At 37.3% G+C, this 21630-nt stretch overlaps 1 protein-coding gene across 5 annotated transcripts in view; it reads left to right on the top strand.

Moving 5' to 3' along the window:
* Positions 1–21630, top strand: part of Tinc (transmembrane protein tincar) — a 96507-nt gene that overhangs the window by 69357 nt on the left and 5520 nt on the right. For all 5 annotated transcript variants that reach the window (XM_070674239.1, XM_070674234.1, XM_070674238.1 and 2 more), the window contains 9 exons: positions 17–296; positions 1438–1662; positions 2051–2182; positions 16938–17528; positions 17865–18052; positions 18494–18687; positions 19487–19989; positions 20355–20556; positions 21233–21365. In XM_070674239.1, coding sequence (XP_070530340.1) covers positions 23–296; positions 1438–1662; positions 2051–2182; positions 16938–17528; positions 17865–18052; positions 18494–18687; positions 19487–19989; positions 20355–20556; positions 21233–21365 — 2442 coding nt within the window. In that variant the 5' untranslated portion in view covers positions 17–22. The remainder of the gene's footprint in view (positions 1–16; positions 297–1437; positions 1663–2050; positions 2183–16937; positions 17529–17864; positions 18053–18493; positions 18688–19486; positions 19990–20354; positions 20557–21232; positions 21366–21630) is intronic.

The following is a 21630-nucleotide window of genomic DNA, read 5'->3' as shown; positions in this document are numbered from 1 at the left end:
CAATTATACGTTTCAGGACAAAATGTCGATGACTGGAAGCTTAATGGGATACGAAAATAATAACGATGTGAACCAGGCCAAGTGTAAAAAGCCGTTGAAGCCGCTGCCGGTTGTGTCGAGCATAAGCTCCGGCGGGGTCACCACGAGCACGGGCAAGTCGAAAAGGGCACGGAGATCTACGAGAAAAGAATCCTGTATACGCGGTCATGTGAACAGTCTCTGGTCCGTCTGGTACGGCATCCTGGCTGTCGGTTTTCAAGCGTACATAGCAATGAGATACGCCAGACGATTCGCCGGTAAGATAACACTACCCCTATTTTATCCTGCTAAAATACGCCTCTCTCCGGGGTCGATTACATTAACATCGGATTATCCGAAAATCTTCTTTTATCGGCCCAGTGATTTTATCTCGAGATAAATTACCTAATTACCGTCACAATTAAATTGACCCTAATAGATGACAAACTCTCGTCAATATACGGTTTGTCAATTTTCCTTCGATAAACTTTCCGTGATATTTTAATTTTTTCTTTCCCTTTTTTTTATTTTTTTTTATTTTAATAAATATGAAGTTACATTGATAGTGACGTTACTGTTTTTTAAGAATACAGAGTTACTTTATTTATAAGTTTCATTAATATTTCACGAAATAAAACTAACAATGCAACGATTATGAAATTATATTAGCTACTTTGAGGAGCTTTTTCTCCTCGTTCGTTTGTTACTGTAATCAGTAAAACTTCTAAACGAGATCTCCAATGGCTCTTTGCTTTTCCTTATTTTCCGGCTATTTCCGCCGGCGGTTTTGCGTAAATTTCTTTTCTTGACAGCTGGTACTAGGCTTCCGTTATTGGGGGTCGTTACGTAAAAGACACAGTAAAGACGGAATTGCCAGCGAAATTTTTCGTACCACTTATCTTTTTCTAAATCGAAGAAAGGTCTCAAGTTCATTTATTTAAATCGGATTAGCAGAAAATTAAAGATTGAACTGTTAGCTAAATGAATTGTAAATCTAAAAAATTGTAAGCGACTTGTTATTTTATTAACAAAATGATGAGACTGTGTTTCTGATTATTTTTTAAATCGGCTATAAATTTAGAAATAAATAATTTTCTTTTTTCTTCCATTATCCCTTTTTCTTTAATCACTTGTGATATCAAGAAACCAATTTGACCGTCTCAAAGCAGAGAGTTATCTTCCCTTCGTAAAGAAGTTCTTTTATTACAATTAAAGTTGAAATATAAGTAAATTTAATATTATATATATATTTTTTTTTTCTTAAAAAAAAGGATTCGCAAGATTAATTTTTGTAATTAGTATACGAAAAGATTGAGATTGAAAATCAAAGGATTAGTTTTGATAAATTTTTAAGATAAATATTGACGTGTATTTGACCAGTAATTACATGCTATTTTTTTTTTTTTTTTTTTCCTTTAGCATACTTGTCATTACCATGGCCAGCGGACGCACCACCCCCTAAAATCGAATTGTACGCCTGCCTGGTGCTAGCCGGTACCGGAGTCGTTCTACTTCCGGTACTACTTGGCGCAGCGTTCTTAAAGCTTGGCAATCTCGCGAACGATGGCATAAAACTAGGCCGACATTTAAGCGCTTGTTCGCGCGACCCACCGTCTTCGCTTCTCACCAACAATCCCGATAACAGTAAGTAGATCGTAGTCTTAGAATTTTCAAAACTTACCAGAAATTGTTTTTGAGCGAAAAGATTACGCTACTAGTTTAAAAGTTTCAGAAAAAAAAAAATGAGTGCATTTATGTTTAATAGAATTATTTTAAAGTTGTTTCATATATTTCTTTATCGACGAATGTTTCAAGAAATTTTTTTTTTACGACACAACACATTAAGCAGCCTAGCCTGTCACGTCGATCAATTGACGTAACTAAAAGATAATTAATTTATGTAAATAAGCAAAGATAATTATGTGGGACGGGCTAACGTCTGTTTCACGTTTCAAAGATGATCGATTGATCATAATTACAATGTATAACTTCGGGAAAGACGCTGAGCAGGGTGATAACTACTCTTTTTTAGGTCTGGTGAATAATTTATGGAGACACGGTGGCCCTACGGCGGCTTTCGTGCATCTCTGTACGGCCATGTGCTTCCTCCTACCCTCTCTGCTCATGGAAGCGAGGCTAATACACGCTGGATTTCTGCCAAAAGGTAATATAAATGTCTCTGCATTGCTACTCGGTACGCTTCTTCTACGCTTAAAAGGGGATACAGAATTTTTTGAGAAAAATATAGAACAGGTATTACTGTCAATTTTAACATTCAGTTACACGAAACAAATTATTAATATTGCATGATGCGCCTATTGGGTAAAATAAATTATATACATTTTTTTTCTTTTTTTTTTACGTTATTTACGAGGGTTTTATATTTGATCGATTTTAAATATTTTTAATACTGTTTTAAATTGAAAAGTGCATGCCTTGGGAATCACACATAATAATAAACCGATTTTATATTACATTTAAGTAGTAAGATAACTGCTTTCTCTTACACTTTATGAGCGCCGACAAAAAAAAAAAAAAATTCCCACAGTATTTCTCGCTTTTCTCGCTGATATATTTACGCGATGTTCAATCTTTACTATCTTTTTAATGAATATAAGCCACCAACGAGATTATAGATTTCACGATAAAACAGTTAAATATTGTCGCTCGTAAAATATCAGGCTCCTTGTCAAATAGAAGAGTGTGCTTTTATCTCGTTTTAAAAGCTCGGTTAGTGTTCCCCCGGGGTAATATTGAATGAGTAATAATCGAGCTCAACGATGTCGACCGAAGTAGGCGTACGCTTTGATGTACCACGATTCTACGCTCGTTGAATTTTCACGGGGACATCGTGGCAGATATACATATAATGCGAAGGAAAACAATGGAATCCGCGTGCGAGACCGAGCATCTTTCCGCGATCACTTTTCCGGAGCTTTCCATCTCGCGTACGCACCCTCGCTTGCGCAAACAATGAGATAAGAGGGTTCGGCGAGGGAGTCTACTGTTTGTTAATGCACAACGTACTTGAAAGTACTTTCGCTCTACCGATCTGCAAATGTCATTTGATATTTAAACTTGGTGAAATCTCTAAAATAAGAACGGTAATTTGATTAATTATTTCAGTTCATCAAAGATCGTTAATTAAATGCAAATAACTGTGTACTTTAGACTTCCCTCTTTGATCTTAAGAATTACTTAAATGTTTTTTTTTTTTTTTTTTTTTTTTTTAGTTAATACGTTTTTCATATTTAAAAAGAAAAGCTAGATAAATCGATAATAATTTATAGAAATATAAAATACGACGAGGCAACGATCTAAGAATCTACTTTTTATTTCTCTTATTTCTTCTCTCGCGGTGTTTATATTAAACCAGTCGTTTTAAATCTACCTTATTCAGTTAGTAATATATTAATGGTTTGTCCACAATATTGATCAGTACAACCCATCATCTCGCGAACTTTAAATTGTCCGACAGATGACGGGCAACAGCTAATTTGGCGAATGTACGTTAATCTCATAAATTTTGGCGAATGCCCAGCCGGCAGGTAATAATCTCCATAATTAAAGCGCCGCCGTAAAGTCACGTTCGTTCGAACAAATACAACGTTCGCGTCCGGTGCAGGTTGTTATTACCAAAACTGCTAAATACGTTCGCCGCGAACACGTTAAAACGGAGGCACCCCAGACGAGCGTTTTCGTTCGGCGTGTTAACGCGGAGCGCTCGCGCGTTTCAAAAATTGCTCGGTCTCGAAACATGCTCCAAGTTTCCGCATCCTGTCTGCCGGCAGGATGATAATACCGAGCCAGTCCCTCGATTCCGGAAATATCATCAACCGGCGACCAGAAGGAAAGTTTCTACACGGTTTCGCTCATCTCGTTGGTGAGCAGCCGTCGCGCCGACCTGAATAAGTGCATTTCTACGTCGAAGGCTAAACTCGATAAGCCGCGATTTACGACGAGATCCCTTGACGCATAAAATGAGAAATTTACCGAGCATCTATCGCATTATATTCCTACACGCGTTCTCGCCTCTAATACTTGTGACGTTGACTTGTGACATCTCGCGACGTTTCAACCGATCTGCATTGAGATCCGACGTGGGTATTGAAACTGCCGGAAATATAAACTTTAGATAATCGATATTATAAAAGATATCTAAGATACATTTGATTAGCGGTCAATTTTTTTTTTTTTATACTTACGGCTTTGAAAAAAAATAGCAAAGAACATATTTCCCGTTTAGATTAATTTTCAAAATTCATTGTTTAAACGTGCAATTCTTTTTGGATGAAATTTCATGGATAGTATACAAACGGCAATATTATTGTCGCATTACGTTTTTAATCTTTCCATTGCGTGCGATCGTGCAATATATCACCAAGATATTGCGAAGAGAAATTCTCAAGCAGATGCAGCAGTGGCAGTTTCAGCTTCGCGGCGATAACACACACGGTAGTAAACTCGTCGATGTCATACGGGCGAAGGTGTGCAGTGAACATTATTCATCCTCACATATCTGAACTACATTAGTCTGCAAGTGTGAACCAAGTTTGCGTTCCCGGCAGTAAAATTATTCCAGAGCATTATGAGAAATATCGCTCAAATTTATTTGGATGATAGAGCCTTTTGTGAAATATACGGCATTTGCTTGTTAAAAAAAAAAAAAAAAAAAGAAAACATATTTTAATGAATCAAATGCGTTTCTTCTAATAATTTAAAAATACATAAGAATGTCCGCGTAATAATTTGTTCTTTAATAATATTCCTCAATAATTATTATATATTTATACGAAAAGAAATAGTCAAATATTTCAAAAATAATATTTTCTAACTGAACTCAATTAATCACATTAGTCTGCGCGTCATTTACTCGATTGTATATATTTTTTTAATATTAATGCTGCAGTCTCGACGCGTTTTATAAATATATACATATATAAAATATTAACGAATTATATTATATGTATATTTCCAACTCCGATATTAAGCTCTGTGTTTATAAATATACGGCGAACGTTTTTGCAACGCTGCATATCGGCGAAACGAGTTTTCCACCGGATTGTTAATTAAATGCCGGAAAATCAAGTTTAATCGTATTTCTACGTTCTCCAATCCCAGGCTACGTACAACCGATTTTGAAATATCGACGCAGACAGGCGGTGTTTCGGACTTTAGCTGCATTAACACGGGGAGTCAATATATGTGTACGTACACGCGCGCATGTCGAAAGGTATCCGTCGTAATGCACCACCGGCGCTTGCAAATAGGTATCATTCGCAGCGCGCATTAAGCTCACTCGTAATTACGGTAAAGTGACGTACGTAGTCTGCTCCGACGAGACGCCGGTGGTAACGTCGCTCGTAAATGCCCGGCCGCGTGCCTCTGTAACAACGCGTTGGTAAGCCCGAGCACTATAAACCCTCGATTCGACTGAAACACACTTCTAGGTTTTTCTACCGTTTTCCGCCGCTTAATTACTGGCGATGTCTCATCCGGCGGAATTGTTCACGAAATTAAAATCTTTAACTCGCCGGAGACCAGTTGTACAAACTGGGCGCGCCGTGCTCCTTCCCGTTCTCGACGTCTGCAACGGACTTTTTCTACCGGGCCCAGGATTAATTATAGACTGAACCGTAAACGATGTCAAGTGACGAGAACATTTTTCATACTTTAATACTTTTATTTTTTTTTTTTTTTTTTTATTTTACTTCCGCTGATGTAAAACTCGATAATTGTTGTCTTTTGAACGAATCAATTTAGTATTTACTTAACTTCCACTGCTGCACGTTGCTTGATTTATCAAGATCCACAATTAATAAATTACTTATACGATCTGATATATCTTAATCGACACTATATGCTATTTATTTTTATAAATCAATGCGCATAGGCGTCGGGAAACAATAGCTTTTCCGCGAAAAGAGCAAATTGCGTCCGTCTGAAGAATAGAGAAATAAATTGCAATGTCCCATTTAATCCCTTGCTTCTTGTAATTAATCGTACGTATAACATCCAAAGAAAGTCAAGAGCGAGAAATGCTGGAAGTTGGACATAGATCACGAGGTTGTACTGTTCCTTGACGTGCGTTTAATCAAACGCTAAAAATAATAATTATACAGTACAATAGTTTCTTTTTTTTTTTCTTTAAATCGATAAATTTGATTAACAAACCGACAAATAATTGCTGCGAGATTTTTTTTTATTCTAAATTTAGAACTTGAGATTTAATTTTTGTTCAGTTTCCAAGGTATCTTTGCGATTGTATATTAAAAATTATATTGCAAAACGATCCACCGCGTTCCGCTGTTTAAACGAGAAAATTATGTTCATAATGGAACACGAGGATGTCTCGGAAGAGCAATGTAAATATCATTGGCAGATTGTGCACTTGACCGCGCTTGACAGGCTCTCGTAGAAGGCGCGCGAAAAATATAGGAGCCGAGTGGTAAAAGTTGGAGTAGAAAACTGTGAGAACCTCTGGCCTGGCGCGATCAAAACTTCGGCCATCGCACGCGAGTTTGTTCTAGTTTAATGCTCGTATTACGCAAGGCCATGTTTATGTTTACGGCAGTTTAGCACGGGAAAAGCGCGGAGTGTCTCGACAAACCCTGTTCACGCCGCCTCGTTGTGTAATATATTGCATACGTCGGGTCGCTCCAAGAAACTATCCCTTATCCGGTTTGTCTCTTCCTCGCCGAGGGCGGAATTAAATTTGCCGGGGGATGGGAATACCGTGTACACGCACGTGCACTTATTTTGCTAAATACGAGCCACGCAGCGCGGATCGCGAACTTAGTTATTACTCGTCAAAGCAATCCGATTTATCACGGTATGCGACCCTAAAGTTGTCCAGTAAAGTTTCACGTACGTGCCGCGAAATCGTAAACTTCTATAACGCGCTTTCAAAGCTCTAGGATGTCTAGGATAAATATATGTGTGTATAAAGCAACTGAAACGACGGCGAAAGTGGTAGCTCTAATGAATATTTAGTCAGCTAATATGGATAAATATTTCTCGCAGTTATAAGTCATATTTTAATTCGCATTTTCAAACATATATCGCAGGAATGGACAGTTTTGCGTATCTTACTCATAAATAATACTACTGAAATACTTAGATCACGCATAGGTAATAATTTCAAAGGTTTTACGATTTTTATCTTCGTATTTAATCTTCGATTAAATCATGTAATATGAGTCATAAAAACATAATGATTCGTTGTAGTGTTTTATCATACAAACGTGCGTTTCTCGTGTTAAGCTCACGTCAAATGCACGTCATATCAGTAGCCATCAATTTGTATTTTAATAAAAAATCGTCGCCTTTTTCTTTTTACGGAGTAAGACAACATCTTATTACTACATTAATTAATCCCATCGCGTGCCACGCAGTCTACACTCGTTGTCTCTAACACCTACAAAGTATATTTAACAATTTGTAAGTTACGAGAAAACAACTTTTAACAAGTTCTATCTAATTGAATCACGAACTTTTTCCGATCTTTTTTCTTTTTAATATAGAATCTAGTGGCAAAGTCAATTAAGTATAAGAAACAATAGAGAGAAAATTATTTCATTTTTCCTACATTTTTTTAGCAAGTTTTTACTTTTTTATAACTACAGAAAAATTAAGTCAAAGAAGCATTTTTTAATATAAATTAAATACCTAATATTAAAAATCAACTTTGTATTAATAAAAGTATCATTTTCAAATGGCCATTTCATAAGGAATAATAGAAGTTCTCAAAGCACGCTTGAAAAGAAAGCTCTTAATAACCTTCACAATAGCTTTCACAAAAGTTTCCCAACTAGCGCTGTGCATAAAAAAAAAAAAAAATGCGTGATTGTTCGCCTCAATCTGCACTATCTACGTACATTAAAGTCACCGTGCAACATATTTGATACGTTAGTTACGTCTTAGAAACGTAAACAGGGACTTAAACTTACGCGCGATATTTTTTTTCCTTTGCGGTCTTTAATATTGCTTCCATATTTTACGTTAATAAAGAAATATCTTAATACACTTTATTTCAATACACTGCTCGAGTAGAAGTTTATGAAGCTAATTTGATTTTGCAGCTAGTAGTTAGATCGCGCAGATTAAATATATTTCTTAACTAGTGACCACCTTGGTACTAACCATAAATTATAAGAAAGCACTTATTATTTAGTAACTATTTTCAAAAATTTCTATCTTGAGATAAATTTATATTTGTTATATTTAATTTTACATATATTTATATTCCCAGCGCAAACAATGCGCGGATTAAAGTTAATGCCGGTCGCGCAGTAGTACAAGTCAATAATTCGCACCGGCCGTTCGCAGCGCGGAGCGAATTGGAGTTTCCGAACGCGACACGAAATAGCTCTCGGTCGTACTCGAAAAAATAGGACGAACGGTCCTTGAACTCACCGCATTTAAAGTGCCGTGTACGCATAACGCAATCACGATTCACGAGCGAGTTTGATGAAAACAGCCCTCTTCTCTTTGAACGTTCTACCTGCCTGCGTCGCGGCATGATACCCGCATAATGAAATTGCTAATAACGTAGCTCGTGACTGCTAGTCTAGTGGCTGCTGCGAACGCCGATAGATTTTATGCCTCGTTAAAAGACACCGTTAAACACTCGTCACTAAATTTCAATTTGAGATACAGGAAAGTTAAACTGATCAGACGACAAGACACGTGCGACATTAATTTTCTAAGTTATATATTATAAATTCTAAGCTCACAGGCGAAAAGGACGAATAGAGATTTAGTTCACGATCTATAGAGAATTATTATGGGGTAACTTTTTTTTATTTTTTTATTTAAAGATTATTTATTCTTATGGTTTTAACTATTTATTTTATAAAAATAAAATTTATCAGATTTTAAATTAAAAATTTTTGTGAAATCTGGAACAAGACTTTTTATAATATCAAATGTGTACTTTATATTGTCTTTTAGTTTTTTTTTTTTTTTTTTTTTTTAAGAAAGGTGCCGCTTCTTTAATTAAAATATCGCAACCCCTTAATCATCGATAATTCAGGTCTGTGCGTTGCTGCGGTAATGATAAGATACTTTGCCGCGGGACTTCAAAGTACCTGCTCGATCAAATTAAGGTTTAAAGGATCGTATCTCTTCGCGTCGTAATGGCATTAACGTCATCTTAATTTGTAGAGATCATTTACGAAGAATCTAAAAGCCTCTTGTTACACGCGGAATATTTTTTAAGATATTTTCAGTATTAATATGCATTTATAATTTTTTTGCATTAAGAGGATTTTCCTTTAAAAAAAAAAAAAAAAAAAAAAAAAACACTTAGGAAAATACCGGAGTAGATAGAGGCAGGAAACATTCTCTCGTAACAACTGCGTTGACATTCATTACGGTATCATGCCAAGCTATATGCAAAGTTGTTCGAGAAGTCGGAATGAAAAGTAAATGTTTTCCTTTATATCCACCCGTGTTCTGTAATAGCGACACTTCCTCTTGGTGTCACTTCGAATTATTATCCATCGTTACAACATCTTTACTAACTCGCAAAATTTTTTACGTTTAACGTAACGCGCATTACATAATATATTCGCATCTATAAGAGAAAACACGGATATATATATATTTTTTTCAATTTTATTTGCTTTGATTAATTTAATTAAATAACCAAACTACTTTGAAACTCAGAAACATTGAGAAACTATATCGGCTACGAGGAAAAGTCTGAGTAACGGCGAAACTTTGAATGGAAATGAAATCAGTCACTTTCGACAGCGATACCAGTTACATTTACTTCGATTTTTCTGCCAGAGAGAAGACAGGCGGATAACCGACGGGATGTTGCTTTTGCATGGACATCCGTATCCCGGCGATTCCGACCGTTGAAGTGAAAACCTATGTTATCATTATGTCCGATCCCTTTTCCACCCTCGCGCCATAGGAAAACTTTCGACGCGCTTTTCCGCTCGGAATCGTGCAATCGCCGACCTCTGACCGGCTCTCTTTTTCGCGGTTCGCGGCGTATTTAATTTTCCACGCAGATATCGACTAACGCATTGATTGATCTCGGTGAAAATCGAGAGAAGATTTCTCGAACGTAAACCTTCGCGACGGGCGGGGTAGCGTCAAAGTTCGCTCATTATACCTGTTGCTAATGGGGATCACGCGCTAATGATTCGCCTGCTATAATATAAACTTTAAAGGGCCGTGAAATGTGAAATTCCTTTCCGTTTCCGTGAGGTCGATGCGTTTAAGAGGAGAATAAGAGGGCGAAGGAAAAGGTGGAATCGGTATAACTGCGTTGATCAAACGCATCAGAATAATTTGAAAACTTTCTTAAAGCGTCTATTCGCGCGCGAGAGCATCGGCCATTAGGCAAGAATTTTAATTATACTTGTAATTAGTTAGCATCGATTTGGAAAATAAACTCGCAAAAGTATGATTAGAAAAAAAAGAAAAAATATAATTATTACACGAGGCAAACTATCGTGTTTACCGACTGACTTTATTCATTTTGTTCGAAGCTCTATTTCGAGTAGATTTTAAATAAAATATAAGTCAGCATAATGTTTTATTAATGACTAGTGATTTTACGTAAAAAACATAATGCATAATATATTTCTGGGAACATTATTAATAATGTGCCACACTTTTCTAAACTGAGCAGCACAAGTATGCAAATTGCGGTTGGTTATCGCTGCGTTAATGCATTTTTAATTTATTTCCAATTTAATTTTTGATCGCTACGCGATGCACATCTTCACAGCGCAAAAGTACGAAACCGAATGGTGAAAAATAGAAACTGTATCAAATAACTCGATAACAAAATTTTTAAGTATAGATTGCAGTTTTTGCATCTGGCGTGCAATGTATACACGGAAATAAATAAACGTGGCGAATAATTTGTAGCTCAATTTCAAAACGCTCAACTTTAACATTGCGAAACTTTATTGCATCGCTGCTGATTGCAAACAAAATCAGAAGCGGTGTCTATAAATCTGCGGCTACGGAGGCTTTTCTGGACTCTTGCAATCACTCGAATAGCGTGTTTGAATATCAGAATAAAGAGGCGCGGGTGGGATGACGGTCGTGGATATTCCTCGACAGTCATAAATATTTAAACGCCTCGAACTCCCCTTCCTCGTAAATGTATGGATGAAACATTGCGCGCTATGAAACTTTCGAAATCACTCGGGGGGGAAAAAAAAAGTAGCCGCTGTCTGTTGATTTTATAAACAAAAAAGTTATCGAATAATATCCAGCAGTAAATTACGTCAAAGGTATTTATATGTATATAACATTGGCGTAAATCGATTAAGTGAAAATGGAACAGAAATATCGTAATTAGGAAAAAGGTCGCCTCGATTCCAAGTTTTGCATTATAAAAAAAAAAAAATTAACTTTACATTACGCGAAGACTATTTTACACTTTCGGAAATTACTCTATCTAACAATAAGACTATCTAACAAAAGAAAAAAAAAAGCACGTTAACGACGTACCGAATACTTGAAACGAAACTGTTGACATAACCCGAAATACGCTCCAGTCACGCGATATGGAAATAAGCATGGAATCTTAAAGCAATTTTAAAATTAGGTTCATTTTTTTTTTCGTTCTGACGTGGAAATTTACGAGTTATTCGAGTTACATATCTGGTTTATATAGTCCACCGTACAGACATAAGATTTTGCGCGATAAAAATGCGCAGTTTCGGCTAAAATTCATTAAATCTTTTCTCTGTCGCCAAGTTTCCGTTAAGTTTTACACCACGATCCTGCCCTCGCGCTAATATAATTATTAACCGCCAAAGATAAATCCCTTTTTTTTTTTTTTTTTTTAATGATAACACCGACAATAAAGTAGCTTCCAATTTGAACTGCGTTATCGCCGCGAAAGTTTTCACGCGGTGGGATGAAGAGGCAGACGGGGATGTAACAGGGTAACTTCGTCCTGGCTACGTCCTCGCTCGTGTATTGATCGGCCAGGTGTGTGCATACAGTTTGCTGCAGGATTTCGCGTTCGTAAAATCCCTTCTCCTTGAACATCCGCGTCTCGTTTAAACCTTTGAAAGTTCACGGCGATTCCTGTCCCGTTTCTCTCGCCGAGAATTGATGCAATTTCACAACGCAACTTGCACCGGTGACGAGGTGCTTTTTCTCTCGGTTACATTTCACGAGGGATACGGGCGGCCTTTTATCGTATAATAATAGCGGTATAATTTCCAATTAGGGACACATCCACAGAGAATGGATTGTTATCAAGGCGTTACGATATTTTACGTGAAGACGGAGAAACGTAGAGCTTCGGAAGAAAAATTTTATTAAGGAGGCATTGTTTTAATGCGCATATATTTAGTTTTGATATTAATACCTTTAATTTCTTTTATTTAAATTTATTTATAAACCCTGTTTTTTCTTTAAACCGGCGAAGTACATTATCATAATAATAGCAGCTAATGCGAAATGATTAATTATCGTAGAAATACGTGATATGGTTCTATTTCGACGGAAGACGTAGAGAACTAATTCCCCGTAACATAATGAAAAATTGCGACTTACCGATCTGATGCGCAACAGCGGAGTTATTACAGTAATGATCTAAAACAAATAAATAAAAAAATTAAATTCCAGAGATCTTTTTGAGTACTGTATAAGAAAAAAATTATACGCAACTGCAATTATTTTTTTAATTTAATAATTAAAGATAAAGTATTGATCACAGCGAATGTAATGTACACGTAGCTCGCAATTAGACTTACGATAAGGACAAAAGAAATAATCGCAGGTGCTTTCCGCGTATAGAAGATCGTTAGGAGAAGGTATCTGTCGCTGGATTACGAATCTTAGTCCATCGGTTGCAAGTATTTCAGCGGATGCGGCCGGAGCGTCCTCGCGTACGTCGTGATAACTCGAACACCGGGAAAGAAAAAGAAGAAAAAATTACTGCCCCTCACGCGCTTATCTTCGCGTCGATCGCTCGCAGATATCAAAGGATTCTTTCGCGAAGGCGTCAAGAGACGCGAGACATGGGCGAGAAATTTCAGTAAATAACTGCAGCCGTCGAGAAATGCAAGTGACTTCTCCGTTAAATTTTTCCGCGAAGCATTCAGGAAGCGGAAATCACCCGCGCGTTTGAAAGGAACGATGGGACAATCGCGCAAAGAAAAAGGAAAAATGGCGAGGCACCTTATCGTTCTCTGCTTCCGTGGCTTCTGTCTCGCTTTCTTTCGCCTCCGATCCTCTCTACGTATAACCCGCTGATTCTGTTTGCTCCGCGCCCGTCCCTTGTGGAGTTGATTGCAGCGCGCCGGCTTACGGCTCTATTCCGCGCACGTTGACCATAACCGAATTAGCGGGTAATTAGTTTACATAAAATTACACCGAGCAACTCTCCGGCCCTTTTCCTCCCCGCTTGCTCTCGCTCTCGTTTCTTCAGCCCCTTCGTCTTCCGGATCGACCGGTCGATTACACCTACGGGGGCACCTGTCTATCGCGGTCGACGCGCCAACACGCTCGAATGCCTATCGCCCAGCTTGCTACGCAATTTCATTATCGGTGATTTAGTTGAACGCATCTCTCGCGCGGGGAAGTACGCCGCGCAACCGGAAGTGACGGGATGTGCCCGGCGGTTTATGAGCTGTGTGATGCTCGCTCACACGTGCGAGCGGCAAATTCGGAAATGTAATTGTCGGCGATCGAAACCGTGTTCGGGCGTCGATATCCTTCGTCCAATAATCGAACGTTCACAGACTTCGTCACGAAAAAAAAAATGTTTGCTTTTTCCTCTTTTTTGAATCTTTTGTGGTGTAGAAATTTGTGGAAGTCATGCAACGTATATGGAATTAATGATAATTCAGCTTGCTTCTCATTGCTCATTATAAGTTTATTTATCTTTACATTTAACTATCCTGTCGGGACTTTCCGAAACTCGAGTCTTTCTTAAAAAAAAAAAAGAAAAAAAAATATTAAATTAAAAATGATACAAGTAGTTACTGAAGTTAAACCGCGCGCGTTACGGATATTATATTTTATCTCGAGATCTGAAACCCGTATCCTACAAAACTTACACATATTTTTTTCACGTACACGTGTAATTACATGCGCGGTGCATAATCTCCATATCTTTTAAATCGCAAAAGTGAGCGCAAGATGTTTGTTATGCATGCATTTGTGCGGCACAAGTGCGCTTCTCAATCCAGCCCAAGCCGCATCTCATATTCATAGACTCAAACGCGGCGCAACATGTTTCACGGGCAATTCCTCCGGCATCCGATATCCTGTAAAATATGCATGCGTGTTATCATTACCGCTCTACGTGGCGCATCGTTTTCGCGCGGAGGCATCATACGAACGATAATGCCAATAACACGCTTCAACGATACATTACTCGCGCGTTCGCTTTGATATGAATAATTTTTAAACCACGAGCGTGAAGCGGGTCACGAAAAATTCACAGGTAGATTTATATTTTCGAGATAAATGCGCATAGAATTTTTTTTTTTTCTCTTCCGCTTCTCCTCTTTAATTTTTTTTTGTCTCCTTTTATTTGCAAACCCAATTAATGCACAAAATTTATTGGCATCGAGAAGTTAGAGTTACGTAAACATCTCTATATTTTTCCAAGCATCTTATAAATTAATATAAATATATATACAAACTAGATAAACGAAAAGAAAGGTGCCATGGAGGTACTGCGATAAATGAAAACACAATACCGCAACCAAACAAAGGATAGGCTGCTTTAAACAATGAAAACTTTATAACAAAAGCATTAAATACATAAAACGTAAAATACACGAAGCGATGTGGTTTCATAAGCCGTTAAATGTGCAAAACAAACCGATTAAATATGTCCATCCAAGAATGCAAATTTCATAGCTTGCGATAATTATATAATACAATTACATAAATTGGCAAATTTCGAGCAGTCTGTGCAGTTGATTTACACAGAATTGTTGTCGATGCTTATTAAACGCGCAATGCCGACCAATATCAACGCGCTTTAATTAACCAAACTTTTTACTTTCGATACGAAAAGATGACTACATACAATTCCCGCCGATTTATTAAACTCAAATGATTGTATTTTCGTTTTTGTAACGTACGTGCGTTCGATAACTCAACAGTTGCAATTCTTAGAAAACTGTTTTGAAGTCTGTCTGAAGCAGAAGAAGAAGAAGTAGAAGAAGAAAAAGTCGAGAAGCGGAATTCTTTCTTTTTAGAAGTCTCCAAGAGGAACAACTATGCTTCCTCGCGAAGGTTGCATTGAAGTACCTCGGTTATATACATATATATTAGAACAACTTTCGAACAAGAGACGATTTCTCTTTCATATTTTTTTTTTTCCTCGCAAGTCGGAAAGTTAAAACAATTTCTAAAATTCAAAGTGAATGCACCAGTTGCTTTTTACGTTATTTTATTTTAAAAAGATGAAGGGATTTTAATTGTACCCACCATTCCGCGACGTTAATTGATTCCCTTGTATAATCTTCGCGCCGCAAAAGTTTTACTTCAAAACGTCAGCTATCAAAAACTTATAATTTGACAGTTATAGAAAAAAGAAAAAAAAATAAAGTTATCGCGATGCTTCGATAATATCCAGCCAGTTTTAATATCAGGGCATTGTTATATTTAATCCTATCGCTTAGCCGTAGCGTACGTTCACTTCTGCATTTTTAATTCATTTCGAATGCAGTTTTGTGCAATCAAATATGGACAGGTGACGTTTGCCCGCTGCAAGGGAAGTCAAATCAAAACGATGTAATCTGACTTAAGGCTGCAGGATACCCGCATTTTTGTCCTTCACGCGACTTAACTCCTTCCACGTCATCCCCGACGGGATTAAAGACACTGAGTATGCGGAAACCTCGGCGAGAGAAGAGGCCTCCGGTCGAGACAAGTTTAATCCCCCTGGATGTAATTACGCCGTATTCCAAGGCTAAAAATATTTCGAACCCCGAGGAAAGGATAAACGGTCAGAATGTGAGGGACGGTCAATTAAACGCAACTTTGTGCTTTCGTCTGGATTTCCCGCGTGATTTTAGCTCGCTCAGCATCCGTCGTTCTGTATTGTTCATTTACAGAGAGAATCGAGAACACATGGCCGAGCACGTGAGCTCTCCACAGTTTTACACTCGTTTTGATACGTTGAATCCGACAGCTTGGTGAATTGAAATGTTTTTTTTTAGCGTTAAATTAAAAGATTTTGTATTATTACGTTACTCACGTCATTTTTCCGTACGTTATGTACCTACAATTCTCTAGTTAACATTAAAAAAAAAAAAAAAAGGTTTTTAACTCATCGGCCTTTAGAAACTTCTACAGTCATTGTTACATTGTATAATTATTAAATAGCGATCCAACAATAGCTTAATGTGTCTGAATAATAAATATAAAATTGCAACAATTATGTTATATATAATTTTTGTTAAGTTTTACTTTCTCGCGAATAAACAGACTGGAACAGACTCTTTAATGTTGACCAAATATAAGCGGTGGTCCATACCATGACGACACTTATCTCTTCCGAAACACTCTGCCACGAGACTCTTCGATGGTCACTCGATCGAAGAAACGTTTCGCGCTGCCATTGTCCCTTTTCAAGCTCGCCATCACTCCACCGTATGCAATAAAACCAGTTATAAAGCAGGATATCACGAAGAAGCTTATCCAACCAAGTGGCTGAAAGATAATTGAATTGAATTAAGCTTCGCAAAAAAAAAAAAAAAAAATATTATAAAAAGTTTGAAAGGTGGCAATCGGTATATTATGCGATAAAAGCACAGTTTACAGATAAACCTGTGATTAAAAAATTATATTATTAATAATATTATGACGAATGTTTAAGCAAAATTTGTCGCGCTGTTTCTTTTATTTCATATATTTTTTTAAGACTCTTATTGAACTATTAAGACAAAAAGAAATTTTTTTATTTACAGATGCTATATGGAGAACTGATCTGGATTGGATGGTGATACATCGTGAACGTTTAGTGTTGCTAAGCTTTATGAATCCAATTGGCAACTTTAGTACTATGCCTGGTTCGGGATCTCCGCAACCTTTCTTAACCCTGGAGGATGATATCCAGGAGAACTTCGACGAACTCACCACTCCAATACCTAGTTTAACGAACATGGCGCTTCCTGATGCTGTCGAGACTCGTACCGATGCAACTACTAGGTTCTCAACCGTTCTCTATCCAATCGTCACAGATCCGCCTCTATCTCACACCAGCTCGATCTCTAGTACGATTTCTAGTAGGTCCACGAGTATCGAAACTATTACATCAACTTCAAAATCGACATCGGTTCCGAAAAATAGCACCGTGAGACGTCCAATCGCGAGACCCATCACCAGAAATGGCAGTTCAAAAAGTAGATCGAAAGCGAAGAGTCTTACAAGACTATCCACCACGACTAAACCTGCCAGAGCTGTCGGTGGAAACATGACGGCTCAGACTATGTCGTTAACAATGAATAGTCTGGCGGATCTTGATCATCCTGAAAATTTGAATCTTGAACTTCAAACAGGTAATTATGAATCTACGTTTACGTCGCGAATCCAGAGAATACGTTCGGAACTAAAATCGAGAAAATTACAAGCATTTTAAATAAAATAAAAATAATTATTGAGCATGTTAAATAGTCAAAGCAATTATATGTTATCATAGGTGGTATTATAAATCGCGATTGTGTAAAAATTATAGAGCGAAACAACAAATTGAACGAAGAAGGAATTTTTTTTAATGCCTTGTAAAATAATTGCATTGGATAATTAAATTTTATTTTACAGGTAGAATAAATATTATGAAAAATACTTATTTATCGTAAATGCGATTTATTTGCACGATTTATTTTATTTTTCAGCCGAGTCATACGGTCCGATTACTTTGGAATATCTAAATTACGCTGCAGCACTCGGCGTTTATTCGGTAAGGTACCCCGCCGTCTTCTGGTCATGTAACAAAGCATTGGGTACGATTTTCAGTCTGCAGTTGGTCATAAATTCAGCGCAGAGTTTACTGGTTTACGCTGGAATGTCCGTCCTTTACAAGGTAAGCAACGCAAAGTATTTGATGCCAGTTAAAACTTATGGAAAACTTCGATAACGTCTCTGTTCGTTCTGCTCTACCGCATATACGAGATATTCTTGCGAATACAAGAAAAGTTACTGCAAGTTAATAAAACCCCGAGAAAACCAAGAAACGTCGGAAATCGCAAAGAAATGTTTTATAAAACACCGCGTCTGCTTTTTATTAGGAAAACCTCAGAAATTCACTTACGTAAATTGAAAGAGAAACTCTTTAAAAGATAAAGAAGAACGAAAGAAAATACCGTTATTAAAATTAGAATAATAATGCACTTTTAAAATTATGACTTATTCTTTTTTTTTTTTCGTGTTTAGAAAATAATTTTTTAACTTGATGTAGGAACTTATGTTAGCATTGTTATAAGTGCTGTGACAAAATTTTTATTAATATCTACGTGTTTTTTAGGTCCAGGTGGTAGGTGCCTTGAAAGTTTTGCCGCATCTTCGGCATCGCACCGTTCCGACTACCAGTACAATATCGACAATATTTGGAGACTCGTACTTTCTACTGGATCCTCCCGTAACTCTTGTACTCTTCGCACTCTTGTCTTTTCTAGTGCTTTGCTCTAGCATGGTCATGTACTTCTACGCTCATGGCAGGTAAATATTTAGAGTGTTTATGCACAGCGAGCTCATTCTCGTACCTCGATTAAACTCCCAGCCGAGATTTACTTGCTGGGATTTTCTTCCACGAAGAAAATTGTCTAGCCAATCCGTTGTTATCAGATAAGAATAACGAAACAAGTTTACTTTTTAGATTACGCAGAGTTTATTGTGCAAAAGCGTTTAACTAGACGCTTGTCAGTTGTACTTTGTGAAAAATTTGTGACATTTTTTTTTTTTAAGTATAAAGTTACTTTAAAACTTTAAAGTATAAAAAGAAACGCAATAATATTTTTATGTCTGTTTTGATTTTTCGTACAATTTATCTTTGTTTCATTAAATACGTAAACGCTTTTATCGCAGAATTCAACACTCTCGTAATTTTTACATTCCATTTGCTTCGACTTTTATCTGACTTGCTAATTCTCTAATTTGAAACAGCACTTGAACGCTGAACGCTTGTAAGACAGACAAGCGTGCTACCCGATACTGTTATTATTCAGTATGAAATTCAATGGTTTTCTCAATACTCTTTTCTCGGCTTTCCGTAGCTTCAACAAAGGATAACAATTAACAATCCCATTGGCATCGCGGCATATATATATTTTGTATCAGCTTTAAAAGAATCTTTAAAGAAAACAATGTTTTATTGTTTTATTTCGATTAAATTTTAACGCCAATAAAATTTAATTAAACTTTATTTTTTTTTTATATTAATACAAATAATTTGTTTGCATTTAATTCTCTATGTTTTAATTGCAAACAGTGCTCTGTAATAAATATTTAATTTTTGCAGGTTTACCGCGTTCTTGAATCAGGAACGCGAACGTCGCGTGATCCTGTCGAAGGACGGCCGCGACGGCAATGGTTGGGTTTATCTTCCGCATTGCGCCTCGTTCGTCGTGTTTCTGGCAATTGTGATCTGCAGCGCACCGCTACTCTACGACTTCACGGTAGTATACCGCGGAAGCCTGGACGGCGCCATCCTTGCCTGCATCGTCGGCACGATTCTACATCTCCTCCTGTGGCTGTTACTCTGGATATTCCTCACTGTCAAGCAACGGTGGACGTTCAAGTTACGCGTGACCATCGGACGCGCCACCGTGAGGTCCGCGAGGTCGGTCAAACTCGTCACCGATGTCGATTTGCTCTCGGCGAAGGATGACGAAGACGGCACCAACGCACCTTTGCTCGTCGTCGGTAACGGCCGAACTTACACCATCGCCGACACCTCGCCAAAGAGAGCCATTATGAGCGTAATACAGAAGGCTGCCATGGAAAGAAAAGCTCGATCGCAAGGTAATGGAAAGTACCGGCAAAGACGCCTTTCGGAGTTCGGTAAATCGGATTTTTATTTTTACCGGACACTGCATCAGCTTTTCTCCCAGCACGTCACCTAGATAAATGACATTTTTGAAAGATTGAATTGTTTTATATCCGATTATACTTCCCGTGAAACGTAACAGAATCTTTTTAAAGGACGAATGCTTTCCTTTCTTTTTTTTCTTTTTACGTAAAGTCGAAAAAAAAAAGAAAAAAAAAAATAGCAAATGCGAATTGTCGGGCATGAAATAGAATGAGCCACGGGGCTTTAGGCTCTGATCGATGAAAGTACGCGCGGCTAATACCCGAAAGCGATTTATCCTTTTCCGCGCCCGTTGCAGGCGGAAACGTCGACGGAGTCGACGGCGAATCGACGGCTGACGGTGATGAGCAGATCTACTGGCTTAGGCCGAAATTACGCCCCTCACCTACACAATCCCCGAGCGATGCTGGTGGTGCACCAACGTCTGACAAGAGTTGGCTGAACAAGAAACTCAAGCATAAGGTCACCTTTAACGACCTGCCTAGTACGTCAGGCTCGCGGTAACTACCCTCCTCCCTCCTCTTGGTGTCTTTGTGTATGTTTCTGCGCTTTCACCACGCTACCCACGTTATACACGTAATACAAGTATATAGCACTTTATTCACGTTTCTCTTACGTTTGAAGTACTAAATATGAAATAGAATCTTTCAAACGGTGTAATTAAATTATGGCTTTTACTTTCTTTGATCTTCGTTGGATCTTTGTGAGATGAACAAATATTTTCTGAGCTGTAAACCAATGGCAGTAAATGTATTTGTACATTGGCAAACTTAATTTTTATTTCAGCATGATGCACTCTTTTATTCTCGTAATTTATTACGTGCATAAGATTTCTATTTAAATATGGTGTGACCTTTCTAATACTTGCTTTCGTCTATTATCGTTGTCGATGCTTAAACGACTTGAATTGAAATCTTTATGACATGGGACGTTTTTTTTTATTTCTGAAAATAGTATCTTGTCATAGCTAATACGTGCCAGTATAAATTAAAGCTTTCGAGAACTTCTATTTATTTCGCCTCTATCTATCAATTTGTGAACCCATATTTGTTTTCGCTTGGTATACTTTGTCCAAATCATTCTGTCACCATTTTTCCATCCTGTTTGAATTTCTTCAGCAGTCATTGTGCGCACGAAAATATAGGATAATTTTTAATTATTGCACTTAATTTTTAGTAATAAGGGAAAAGCCAGACGAGGTGTCGCTGACGGTGGGCCTGACGATGACGGAGATTACGCCACATTACGCGAATTACCGTTAATCACTTCGTTAGATCCTGCTGATGATTCTACCTCTGAAGAAAACAAGGTAAATTATATTTAACAAAATAAGCTCTTTTTGTCATTTGTACAGAGGGAATTGTGTGAACGGGAACACTTTGTCTATCACGAATTATAACGTATGTATTTTTTTTTTTTTTTTTTTTTTTAAACATTTTTTAATATGTTATATTATACCATTATTTTAGTGAAACGATCAAACTTGTTTTTCAAAAATTTATTATTTTATTATGTTTATCTGATTGTAATAAGCACACTTCTGTTACACCACCCATTACTTTTAACTTAGAGAT

This window comes from Cardiocondyla obscurior, linkage group LG02, assembly GCF_019399895.1.
Source record: "Cardiocondyla obscurior isolate alpha-2009 linkage group LG02, Cobs3.1, whole genome shotgun sequence".
Lineage (NCBI taxonomy): Eukaryota > Metazoa > Arthropoda > Insecta > Hymenoptera > Formicidae > Cardiocondyla > Cardiocondyla obscurior.
This window is presented reverse-complemented; position numbering and strand designations above follow the sequence as displayed.